This window comes from Podarcis bocagei (assembly GCF_964188305.1).
Source record: "Podarcis bocagei genome assembly, chromosome: 8".
NCBI lineage: Eukaryota > Metazoa > Chordata > Lepidosauria > Squamata > Lacertidae > Podarcis > Podarcis bocagei.
Window position 1 is genome coordinate 25,675,070 of NC_138133.1, and position 12,409 is coordinate 25,687,478.

Consider the following 12,409-nt stretch of genomic DNA (forward strand, 5'->3'; position numbering starts at 1 on the left):
TAGCTTGTTTCCTAGCAACCCAGGTGGGAGTGGTTGTAGGGTTGTCAGGACATGAGCCTGTGAATTCTTTTAAGAGAGCCTCACACCCAATGAAAACAAGCCAAGTGGCCAAGGCAGCAAGCCACGATGAGTGTGCAATAGGTGACACAAAAATCACACGCATCTGATAATGCCCCTAGATACTTGCTTTTCAGAAATGAAAGAAGGCATTTCAAATCTGCCTTTTCGTTGTTGCTAAATCAATAACCACACCACAACCACTTCCAGATATGCTGTAACAATCGAGAGAAGCAGCACCAGCAGGTCAGGTATACAGTCAGTCTCCTTCTGTGATCAGGCCATGATGCCAAACACCCAATGGGTGAATAATAATAATAATAATAATTTATTATTTATACCCATCTGCCTGGGTTTCCCCACTCATTAGATCCCAGTATTTAATAATCTACCGTAGTGATAGCTAGCATAGTACCCTCCAGATGTTGTGAACGACAGCTCTGATCACCCCTGACTGTTGGCCATGTTGTTCGGTGCTGATGGGAGTTGCAACACATAAAATCTGGAGAGCATCATGTTGCCGATTCCTGATCTAGCGAGGAAGAGTGAGCCAAGGGAATAGCACGTTTTCATGTGCAAAGCTTATTCAGAAAATGTATTTGTACTTACAAGCCCGTGAACGGTCCCAAGGTGGGTTACAAAAAAAAGCACAAAATAAAAATGAATGAGCATAAAGATGGAGGCTAGGCATTTGCAATAAAACCCAAAGGGTTTTATTCACATGAGAAACTAGTTTGAAGCAAGATTCACTGTAGGCTGCCTTGAACTTAGCTCAGATTTTGACTCTGCCATGAACTATTTTTGGAGGGACCCTTTTTGCTTTATTATATGCTTTTATACTTCACTGGTAGACCTTATGAAAAGGTTTGTTTAATTTCATGGTATATTTATTAATGAAATACTTCCATCAACATATTTTTTATTATTTAAATTTGTAATGTAGTGAATTCTGAGCATCGTTGCTGCTGAAGACAGGATGGGGGTGAACTTGCTTTGTGTGTCTTAACCAAACTCCCTTCTCCCTATTATTCACCTTCCCCATCTACAATGCAGTACAAAATACCTTGTTGACATTCATCCTTCCTTGTTAAGGTAAAGTACTTAAAGCAAGCTGAGTACTAAAGTGCTACAAGTGTGACCAGCAACAAGAGGTTGCCATATGGAGTTCTCCAATTCAGGATTTTAGGCAACCACACCCTTTTCCAGGCATATGAAGAATTGGGGCACATCCACGCCAATGGCTTCCCCCAAAGAATCATGGGAACTGTAGTTTGTTAGAGGTACGTCCAGGATTCTATGGCCTGTCCTAAACACATAGTGTTGTTGTGCTCTTGAAATTGCTATCAGGCTATAGGACATTGATTTTACTCCTCCTGCTACCACTGCTTCAGGCAACCAGTATTCTAAGCATTGGATCTGCAATACTTTAAAGAAATTCTAGCCATAACACTCTTGGGAGGGGGTTCCCCACTTCTTAACCTTAGTGGGTGGGGCATTTTTCACCGCCATGATGAATCCAGATGGCTCGTTTCCCCTATAGATAAGACACAGCTCACAAATCCGATTGTCTTCTGGGAGTTTGTCCAGATTCCATAACACACTCAGGTTGGTTGATCGTTCAATGGCATCACCAACAATTGATGAAACCGCAGTCATTCTTATCCAGAAAAATGCAATGAGATAACACTGGCTTTTTTTATTTAGAAAAAGACTGGAGCTTTTATTGAACATATGCCATTGGGGAGGGCAATTAAAGATGGAACTCCATCAAGCTGACTAATATACAAGAAACCTTTTTTCAGTAGTATTGTGAAAATAACATTCGGAACTTTAATTCACCACAACAGCCATTGTATCTTTAGTTTCTCTCTATATATACATCTTGCAATATACTTTCAGATCCCTCCAAAATATAAAAATATTTTGAGTGAACAACTTCTCTGAGGTGAAAGCCATGACAATAAATACTGATGAGGTTAGTTGTGATACTTCTGCTTCACTCTAGAGCAAAATATATAACTTTATTAGCCATACATTCCAAGACAATTTAAGAAGGGATATACACAAGAAGAGACAACCATGCACACCGCCAGAGCTTTGTCCCCTGATGGGACTGCAGCATTTCCCTGTCGCTGAAGAGAGCAGCTGGTTTTTTTACATTGGAAAATGGCTTGCCTCTTCAGCCAAGGGGCTTCCTGCAGCAAAACCAGAGCTCAAGGTGAGCACAAAGGCCTCCGTGAAACACACTGCCCTTATTTAGAGCACTGCGTGCCGAAAGAACCAGAAACTTTGAAAAGTGCAGCTGTGCCAAACCCTGGTTATACAGACAACCTGAAGAACACGCGAGGGAAACATAGAAAACAATTTGGCATCTCGACGGCTAGAATGTGGCATCCTCTTTACACAGCCACTGGGAGAGAAAGTGGGGCTTGGTGCCCACACAATGGAAGACAATGTCAACCTGCAAGTGTGGTGCCAAGTTGGGAATTCTGGAGTCCTGCTCCTCATATCTCAGAGATGTGCCTACTAAGAAAATGTAAGACATCTCATCATGGAGCCAACACATACAAAACAAGCCCTCTCTGTGCATGTGCAGGAGGGCATCAAAGGTGCTCTGTCTAGTGACTGGCTGCATTCAGACACCATGATTAAACTACGGTTTATTGTGACGGAAATGAGTCTAGGAGGGCCTTGGCTTCACGTGTGTCCTCCCTCCCCTCTCTAGCACAGCCACAAGGAGTTTTTTTTACTTCTGTTTTTGATTAACTACCGTTTGTTGTGTCCTCTAAACTTGGGCATATCCATGCCAATAGTTGGACGTAGTTAATCTTAACCATGGTTTTCTGAAACAATCCAATGTCAAGCCATGGTTTATGAAGCTGTCTTGTTTCAACAAGCCGTAGTTATGATGAGCCACAATTTAGGGTTCAGACACAAGCGAAACTGTGGTTAATCTAAAACATCCATTCTCTGTGTGGTTGTGCGGGGAGGGGAGGAGGAGAAACGTGTGAGCCCAAGACATACCTAGGCTCATTCCCACCACGATGATTTATCATGTTGTCCAAATGAAGCCACAGAAAAGCAATGCATTCGTGTGCTAGCTGCTGCTACTGAGGAGCAGGCATTGACAAGGAGGCCACCGATGCAAAGCTATCATTCCACTGCCTTCCAGAAGCACTTGACTGAGCTGCTGCTGCTGCTGCATGCGCCTTGAACTTCTGCAAAAGATCTTGGGCTTCCTGCTTGTCTTGCAATGGGCTTTCTCCATATTCGGCCCTGAGCCACTCTCTGACCTGGAGGGACGAAACAAAGAAAAGGCAAAGAAAAAAATTGAAACACAGCATAACATAAAAAGGCTTTGAGCGGCTTTAAATGTTTTAGGTAGTTTTAAAATTGGTTTGGAAATGATTACAGATCTCAGGGAGGGATGCATGCAGTGCCGGATTTATGTATAAGCTAAACAAGCTATAGCTTAGGGCCCCACTCTCTTGGGGGCCCCCAAAAAAATTAAAGGGGAAAAAACCTGGATGTACATTTCCAAAATAAAAGATAAAAAACAAATAAAATAAAACCTACATACAGCAACAATGTTTTGTGTTGTGTAGGCTCCTATGATGTAAGTAATGGGTCCTGCCTGCTAGCCTGCTCCCTAAAATATCACTGGTTTGCTCATTTCTACGTATAGGGTGCCCACATTCTGCATGAGCAAATGGCTTTTGATACCTAATAAAGGTAAAGGGGCCCCTGACCATTAGGTCCAGTCGTGGACGACTCTGGTTGTGGTGCTCATCTCGCTTTATTGGCTGAGGGAGCCGGCGTACAGCTTCTGGGTCATGTGGCCAGCATGACTAAGCCGCTTCTGGTGGAACCAGAGCAGCGCACGGAAACGCCATTTACCTTCCCGCCAGAGCGGTATCTATTTATCTACTTGCACTTTGTGCTTTCGAACTGCTAGGTTGGCAGGAGCAGGGACCGAGCAATGGGAGCTCACCCCATCACAGGGATTCGAACCGCCGACCTTCTGATCGGCAAGCCCTAGGCTCAGTGGTTTAACTCACAGCGCCACCCGCATCTCTATTAGGTCCATAAATTACCTATTATAAAAATACCTATGAGGTCCATAAATTACCATATAGCATATATTCAACACAAAAAACAGTGACAATTTGTTGTTGACAAAGGACAGCTGGACATATAAAGGGCCCCATTACCTTCAGTAGCTTAGGGCCGCATCAAACCTAAATCCGGCCCTGGATGCATGTGGCCCTCAGCTTCGTTTCATGAACCCCTTGGCCTAATGTCAAAAAGCCCTCTGTGAGTGGCCATTCAGACCTCTGGTGAGGGCAATATGTCCCTCCGCTGTTGGATGAGGAGGAAAGAGGAGGCAGCACAAAAAGAGAGTGAGGAAAAGGGGTAGCCCTGCCCACTTTTGGCTCTGGCCCCTCCCACCAGTCCTTTGCCCCTCCCACTGTTCACATGTGGCCCCCTGACAGATCCTCTCCAAGGATATGGCCCTTCATCGAAAGGCCCTTGATCGAGAGTCTACTAGGCAGAACCCCTGTTCTGCCTAGTAGACTTAAGCTATAGGAAGGAAGATGTCAGGTGACTATTAAGAGAAAATTCTTAGCGGTATATACAGGCAGTGGCGGAGCGTGTCTTCAAGGCACCGAGGGATAGGGGGCATGGGTATACCGGGGGGAGTATGTGGAGGGCATGAGGAGGACGCAGAAGGGCAAGCCTGCAGCCTTAAAATCAGTCTGATTGGGCTGATTTTAAGGGCACATGCCTGTTGCATCCTTCTAATGCCCTGCCAACCCCACACTACTTTGAGAGGCTGGGATGAGTGATCAGACTCATAAAGCAGCCCAGTGCTAGCAGGGGTGGCATGAGGAGCAAAATGCACCCTCAAAAAATCCACAAACCTGCGCCCCCTTTGTCCTGCCTGTGACATGCCACTGTGTACAGGTGAACTGTGGAGCCAATTGTTGTTGTTGTTTAGCCGTTTAGTCGTGTTCGACTCTCTGTGACCCCATGAACCAGAGCACGCCAGGCACTCCTGTCTTCCACTGCCTCCCACAGTTTAGTCAAACTCATGCTGGTAGAAGAAGAGGAGTTTGGATTTGATATCCTGCCTTTAACTCCCTTTAAGGAGTCTCAAAGCGGCTAACATTCTCCTTTCCCTTCCTCCCCCACAACAAACACTCTGTGAGGTGAGTGGGGCTGAGAGACTTCAGAGAAGTGTGACTAGCCCAAGGTCACCCAGCAGCTGCATGTGGAGGAGCGGAGACGCAAACCCGGTTCCCCAGATTACAACACTACCGCTCTTAACCACTACACCACACTGGCTCCGGTAGCTTTGAGAACACTGTCCAACCATCTCGTCCTCTGTCATCCCCTTCTCCTTGTGCCCTCCATCTTTCCCAACATCAGGGTCTTTTCCAGGGAGTCTTCTCTTCTCATGAGGTGGCCAAAGTACTGGAGCCTCAGCTTCAGGATCTGTCCTTCCAGTGAGCACTCAGGGCTAATTTCCTTCAGAATGGAGAGGTTTGATCTTCTTGCAGTCCATGGGACTTTCAAGAGTCTTCTCCAGCACCATAATTCAAAAGCATCAGTTCTTCGGTGATCAGCCTTCTTTATGGTCCAGCTCTCACTTCCATACATCACTACTGGGAAAACCATAGCTATACGGACCTTTGTCGGCAATGTTTTCTAATTGGATTGAAGCTAGTTTGAGGGGCGAAATACACACCGAAAAGCAGTATTTTTGTAAGAACCCATGGATCAATATGGATTGTGGCTAATGTCATGTGAGTGCAGCTTCAGAAACGAGCAGAGGGTGTGGAGGAAACAGTCAGGTGAACATATCCTAGCTCTGGATTTCCTGCTTCAAGCAGGGACTTGGGTCAAATGTCCCCCTGCCATTGGATGATTCTTTTTTTAAAAAAAAAAGTTATGATTGGCTAAATAGGCCTTCAATTAATCAGGAGGCACCCTGAAAACATAAAAAACCACTCTTTAAAATACAAGTACCTATACCAGAAATACATTTAAAGGGTATAAAAAGGACAATATGGGAAGCAGCAGTTAAAATGGAGGCATCTTGTCCTGTGAAAAAATAAATGTGGAGGTGGAAATTTGCTTTTAGCTCTTCTGGGAAAGAAGCGAACTGAAAATTTGCATTCAAAACTGGATCGTCAATACAGAATTCTTTTTAAAAACCACTATATACCTAAGCGATTTTAATCTAGGTAATTGGAATTTGAATAAAATATGATTTTTATCTAGTTGATTGGAATCTATGCAAAAAAAAATATCCACCTCTAGGTCCTTTTTTAATGCAAGCCTTTTTAATGCAACCCCCCCCCCCCCTTACACAAAAACATTATGGAGCATCTGTCTGTCTGTCTGTCTGACATGTGGCAAAAATCGTATACCTAGGCTATGCAAAGATGTAATATGACATTAGATGCTATTCGAAAGGTCAAAAGTTTGGGGAGAGATCTTTCCCGGAACTACCAGAGGCTGTTTTCAGAAAGAAATCTAAGTACAATTCGTGGTTATCTGACGCAAGTTTACATTGTCCCAGTGCTATTTTTCTAGAAAAATAGGTGCCAGAACGAACCATAAACGCCTCCCTTGTTTCCTTATAATGTCAATGGCACCCATCAGAGAGGTGCAGGAACTGAGATCCAACGAGCTCCAGCTGAAATAAAGCCCTGATCACCCCCAACATTTTAAAGGTCTATTTGAAAATACTTTCATTTCGGGCTGAGGCCTCCACTGGGATGGAGCTCAGCACCCACAATTTTGAGAGGGGGCAGAGGAGGCCTGGCAACATGTTATCCTGGGAAACGTAGCGCAGCTTGGCAGGAATCTGTCCCATGCCGCACAGCGTTGGGAGACGCCACACGGACCAGCGGAGGCTGGCAGGTGAATGTTACATTGGGAGGAGGCCTGCCCGGTCAGCCTGCAACATTCACCACACATGTGACATGGAATATGTGCAACATTAGCCTCCCCAATGTCAGGCGCAGCTCAGCACCTATGTTTGGTAGTGTTGCACAGGTTTCAAATAAACTGGTACCTCAGGTTAAGAACTTAATTTGTTCTGGAGGTCCGTTCTTAACCTGAAACTGTTCTTAACCTGAGGTACCACTTTAGCTAATGGGGCCTCCCACTGCTGCCGCCGTGCAATTTCTGTTCTCATCCTGAAGCAAAGTTCTTAACCTGAAGCACTATTTCTGGGTTAGCGGAGTCTGTGACCTGAAGCGTATGTAACCTGAAGCATATGTAACCCGAAGTACCACTGTCTATCCAAATATATGGCTGCATCTTCTGACAGCATAAGCTTGAATTAAATACTTATTGTACTGCCATCCTGTTGTCTATAACTGGGTAGCCTTATGTAGGCCTGGCCTGGCTACTGCTACCAACATATGTCTGTGGTTCCCCTCGATGTGTCTCCTGGCTCCTCCTCTTGGCTGCCTGTCACCCATTTCAACCCATCTGGAGCTGTCCCCTCGACAAATTCTGCGCACACAAGCTAAGCTGGGCCAACCCCCCCCCCCCAAGAAAGGCTTTTGAACCCATCTGCCCTTCTTAAAAAGAAAACAAGTAGAGTCTGCGGAATCAGGCCAATGCTTGTTTTGTGGTTGTTGTTTAGTCGTGTCCAACTCTTTGTGACCCCATGGACCAGAGCACGCCAGGCACTCCTGTCTTCCACTGCCTCCCGCAGTTAGGTCAAACTCATGTTGGTAGCTTCAACAACACTGTCCAACCATCTCGTCCTCTGTCGTCCTCTTCTCCTTGTGCCCTCCATCTTTCCCAACATCAGGGTCTGTTCCAGGAAGTCTTCTCTTCTCATGAAGAGGCCAAAGTACTGGAGCCTCAGCTTCACGATCTGTCCTTCCAGTGAGCACTCAGGGCTGGTTTCCTTCAGAATGGATAGGTTTGATCCAAAGAATGCTTGTTTTAGAAAAGATAATGAAATTTGGGCAACAACAGCCCATGCACAAGCTAAAATGTACTATGCAGCACTCACAGTTAGACTATCAGTGCAATCTAGGCATGCTTAAGTGAGAAGCCCCCACTAAGAGGAATGACGAGTGCAGTGGCAGAACATATACTCTGCATGCAAAAGGCCACAGACTCAATCCCTGGTGTCTTCCGAAGGGATGGGAAAAAATTCCATCTGAAATCCTGAAGAGCTGCTCTCCATCACTGTCGATAAAACTGAGATAGATGCAGGGCTTTTTTTATAGCAGGAACTTGGCAGAACTGTGTTCCCTTACCTTTTAAAAATTTGTTTTTTGTTTGTTAGTTGGTGGGGGGGAGGAGTCTGGAACAGATATACACCCAATGCCTGAGCCAGAATTCCACCTCTATCTGTAATCAATAAAGCTGTGGCCATTTCTAATAATAATAATAATAATAATAATAATAATAATAATAATAAATTTTATTTATATCCCGCCCTCCCCAGCCGAAGCCGGGCTCAGGGCGGCTAACAACAATCAAATAATCAGTCAAATAATCACACAATCTAAAAATTTTCATTATAAAAATTAATTAAATCAAATTGATGGCAACCAATTAAGCAAAATTCTGTGCAGGTTGCCAGAGGAGGGAGTCAGGCTGCACCCTGACCAAAGGCCTGGCGGAACAACTCTGTCTTGCAGGCCCTGCGGAAAGATGTCAGGTCCCGCAGGGCCCTAGTCTCTTGTGACAGAGCATTCCACCAGATTGGAGCCGCAGTCGAGAAGGCCCTGGCTCTAGTTGAGGCCAGCCTAACCTCTCTGAGGCCTGGGACCTTGAGGATGTTATTATTTGCAGACCGTAGGTTTCTCTGTGGGGCATACCAGGAGAGGCGGTCCCATAGCTACGAGGGTCCTAGGCCATATAGGGCTTTAAAGGTTAAAACCAGCACCTTAAACCTGACCCTGTACTCCACCGGGAGCCAGTGCAGCTGGTATAGTACCGGATGAATGTGATCTCGCAGCGAAGACCCCATAAGGAGTCTCGCCGCGGCATTCTGCACCCGCTGGAGTTTCTGGGTCAGTCTCATTGTCTGCTTGAGTTTATTAATCACATCTTACATTTAGCCACTACCAGGGTGGGGCAGGGCTGTGGCACTGTGACTTGGGCCCACAATAAACAAACAAACAAACTTTGTGGTGAGTTCCCCCACTCCCCCCCCCCGAAAAAAGTACTGACTAGATGGATTAGCAGTCTAGCTTGGTATGAAGAGCTTCCTAGTTCACTGTGGGCCACTCCCTAGCACAGGCATCTCCAACGTTCGGCCATCCAGATGTTTTGGACTACAGTTCCCATCATCCCTGACCACCTGTCCTGTTAGCTAGGGATCATGGGAGTTGTAGGCCAAAACATCTGGAGGGCCGAATGTTGGGGATGCCTGCCCTAGCAAGTGTGTTTAGGATTGCAGCAGCTTATAATATTTACACATTGAATAGAAAGGGAATATATAAATGACAGGAGTGAAGGTGAGTAAAGGATGAAGGCAGCAGCATCTCTCTCCCAACTATTCTCATGCTAAGACAGCCAACCCAGTAGTAGCAGCAGCAGTTTTCTAGTTGTGGGAGGTGGACACAAGCCTGGCAGAAATGTGGTCTTTAAATAAAACAAACAGGAAATAGTTTCCCTTGGGGGACCAGGAAGGGACAGCCGGCATCCTTTGAAAGGGGGAAAAAAATCAGATTAAAAGTATTTGTGAAATGGCTAAACATAGCTGAGAGAGAGAAATAACCTTAGCCAAAGGGGGTTTCTTTTTCTGCTCCTTTGAAAAGGCTCATGGAGCAGAGAAAAGCAGCACTTACTCTAATGGGTAACTAACGGAGGGAGGTAGAATTAAATGAATGAATTTAAGTCAATTTATTCCCCTGGCTCTAACTCTTGGGATCTCTTTCCAGGTGTTATTGAGAGCCAGCTCCCATCATGCCTGACTCCTGGTCATGATATCTGGGGCTGATGGGAGTTGGGAATCCAACAAGAGTTGGAGGCCGCCATATTGGCTACTCTGAGCACGACCATCCTTAAAGCAAAACGAACGTTAAATGACTCAGACTGCACTAGGTGAAGAGGAGAGATGGATTGCACCTCACTCATCCTTGGCAGCTACATTATTCTGAGGTGTCACATGACTTGAAGGGGCAGGGGAAAGCAGGAATCAGGGCTGCAATGAACACTTCCTATAGAGACGCACTGAGGCGAGAAGGATTCATTGCTTAGAGCTCCATGCTGTTAGCAGTCAACATCAAAACTGCCCATTTCTTGGCAACAGATACATAACACAGAGCATAGGAGCCAACTCCTAGGGGCAAAAGTCCACGCGATAAAGTATTGGAGGGTCCCACCGCAAAGTTGATGGGCATTGCCCATCAAGTGTCATGTCATGTGCAAGTGTCATGTCATGTGATTATGTGGGGTGGGGCTTACTTCCCCATCCCAGTATTTGATTTCAGTTGGCACCCCGATTCCTAGGGAGAAATGTACAGATCCCATACATACAGTGCTTTTTTCTTTAAAAATGTTTAGGGGTAGTCTCATTTTCCTACTCATATTCAAATACTGCCCCTCAATGTGGCCGAACTTAGATTCACAAAATGTTTAGGGGTATGCATACTCCTGCGTCCGTCCGTCCCCCCCCAAAAAGCACTGCATACATATATAGCAGGGATGAGGAACACGATCTGGTCTGCAAGCCAGGTTACTTCCCCTAACCTTCGCAGGCCATGTTTGACAGGTAGGCGGGGCTACCCACCTGCCAATCACCCAATGGTCCAATGACATCAGGGATGCAATGTGTTCCACAAGATGGCATTTTCAAAGAGGCTCAGCAAGACCCACCAATCAGATGATTGTTTCGTCTTGACTTGAGAGCCTCTTTCAAAGTGCTATACAGTGGTACCTCGGGTTAAGTACTTAATTTGTTCCGGAGGTCTGTTCTTAACCTGAAGCACCACTTTAGCTAATGGGGCCTCCTGCTGCCGCTGTGCCGCCGGAGCACGATTTCTGTTCTCATCCTGAAGCAAAGTTCTTAACCTGAGGTACTATTTCTGGGTCTGTAACCTGAAGCGTATGTAACCCAAGGTACCACTGTACTGGGAACTGATCCACCTGCCACTCCACCTTTGGCTCAGGCAGGTTTTCACCTTCGCTATATATATGATGGCAGGTGGACATGGCACCCCTGCCATATGGGCAAGATGGATGGAGCAGCCCCTATTTGTAGGAATGTATTTTCGCAAGATAGCATGTGCTTTTTTATGAAAGCTGCAGACTCTTCTCCTACATGGAATTGGAAAAAAGGAAAGAAAAGAACAGCACAAAATGTCAAACCCACATACATGCTATGATCTTCCTAAACACCATTTGCATAATGCAAGGACAATCCATCATTTCAAGTCAAAACTTTATCAGATCAGAAATGACTGTGAGGGTTCAAATTAAGGAGGGAGACAACCAGGCTGGAAAGTCCCTCTGTAAAGTCAGTTTATTTCCATGGACTCTACTCCTCCATAGCTTGGGAACGGTAAGCCTTTGAGATGAAACAAATATTCAGAGCTGAATAATACATTCATTTTATATGCAGCAGCCGATTCAGAGCTACCAAGCATGTTCTAACAAAGCCAGTTTGCCTCTTCTTTAAAAGATAAGGGGCTAAACAGACTTTACAAACGCACTGAGCTGCCCAAAATGTACTAATGAATGCATCATATATTAGAGGACATTTGACATGTCAGATCCGTGCTGCCATGCAGGGAGGCCTTGGGGGCAGAGGTCCACAGCCCCACGCAGCACAAAAAGCAGGATGGCCCCCCAAACACAGGAGGAAAGGCTTACCAGTGCTGTACAGTGTTGGTGCTGACCTTTAAAGCCCTAAACAGCCTCGGTCCAAAATACCTAAAGGAGCGTCTTCACCCCCATTGTTCCACCCGGACACTGAGGTCCAGTGCCAAGGGCCTTCTGGTGGTTCCCTCACTGTGAGAAGTGAGGTTACAGGAAGAAAGGCAGAGGGCCTTCTCGGTAGTGGCACCCGCCCTGTGGAATGCCCTCCCATCAGATGCCAAAGAGAACAACTACCAGACTTTTAGAAGACATGTGAAGGCAGCCCTGTTTAGGGAGGCTTTTAATGTTTGATTTATTGTGGTATTTTAATATTTTGTTGGAAGCTGCCCAGAGTGGCTGGGGAAGCCCAGCCAGATGGGCGGGGTATAAATAAATTAATTATTATTATTATTATTATTATTATTATTATTATTATTATTATTATTATTATTATTATTACCACACTGTGAAGTAAACTAATACACATTCCCATTCTTCTAGGGTAGTC

General features: G+C 45.5%; 1 protein-coding gene and 1 long non-coding RNA gene across 2 annotated transcripts in view; both read right to left on the reverse strand.

The window, feature by feature from the left end:
• The window catches only part of LOC308594002, a 104,647-nt gene that overhangs the window by 25,919 nt on the left and 66,319 nt on the right, over positions 1-12,409 (reverse strand). The gene's annotated exons all lie outside the window — the stretch shown is intronic.
• DUSP22 (dual specificity phosphatase 22) overlaps positions 1,739-12,409 on the reverse strand; it is a 48,183-nt gene continuing 37,512 nt past the window's right edge. Inside the window, exon 7 of the mRNA XM_081206664.1 lies at positions 1,739-3,350. Within this exon, the coding sequence (XP_081062790.1) occupies positions 3,165-3,350 (186 nt within the window). The 3' untranslated portion in view covers positions 1,739-3,164. The remainder of the gene's footprint in view (positions 3,351-12,409) is intronic.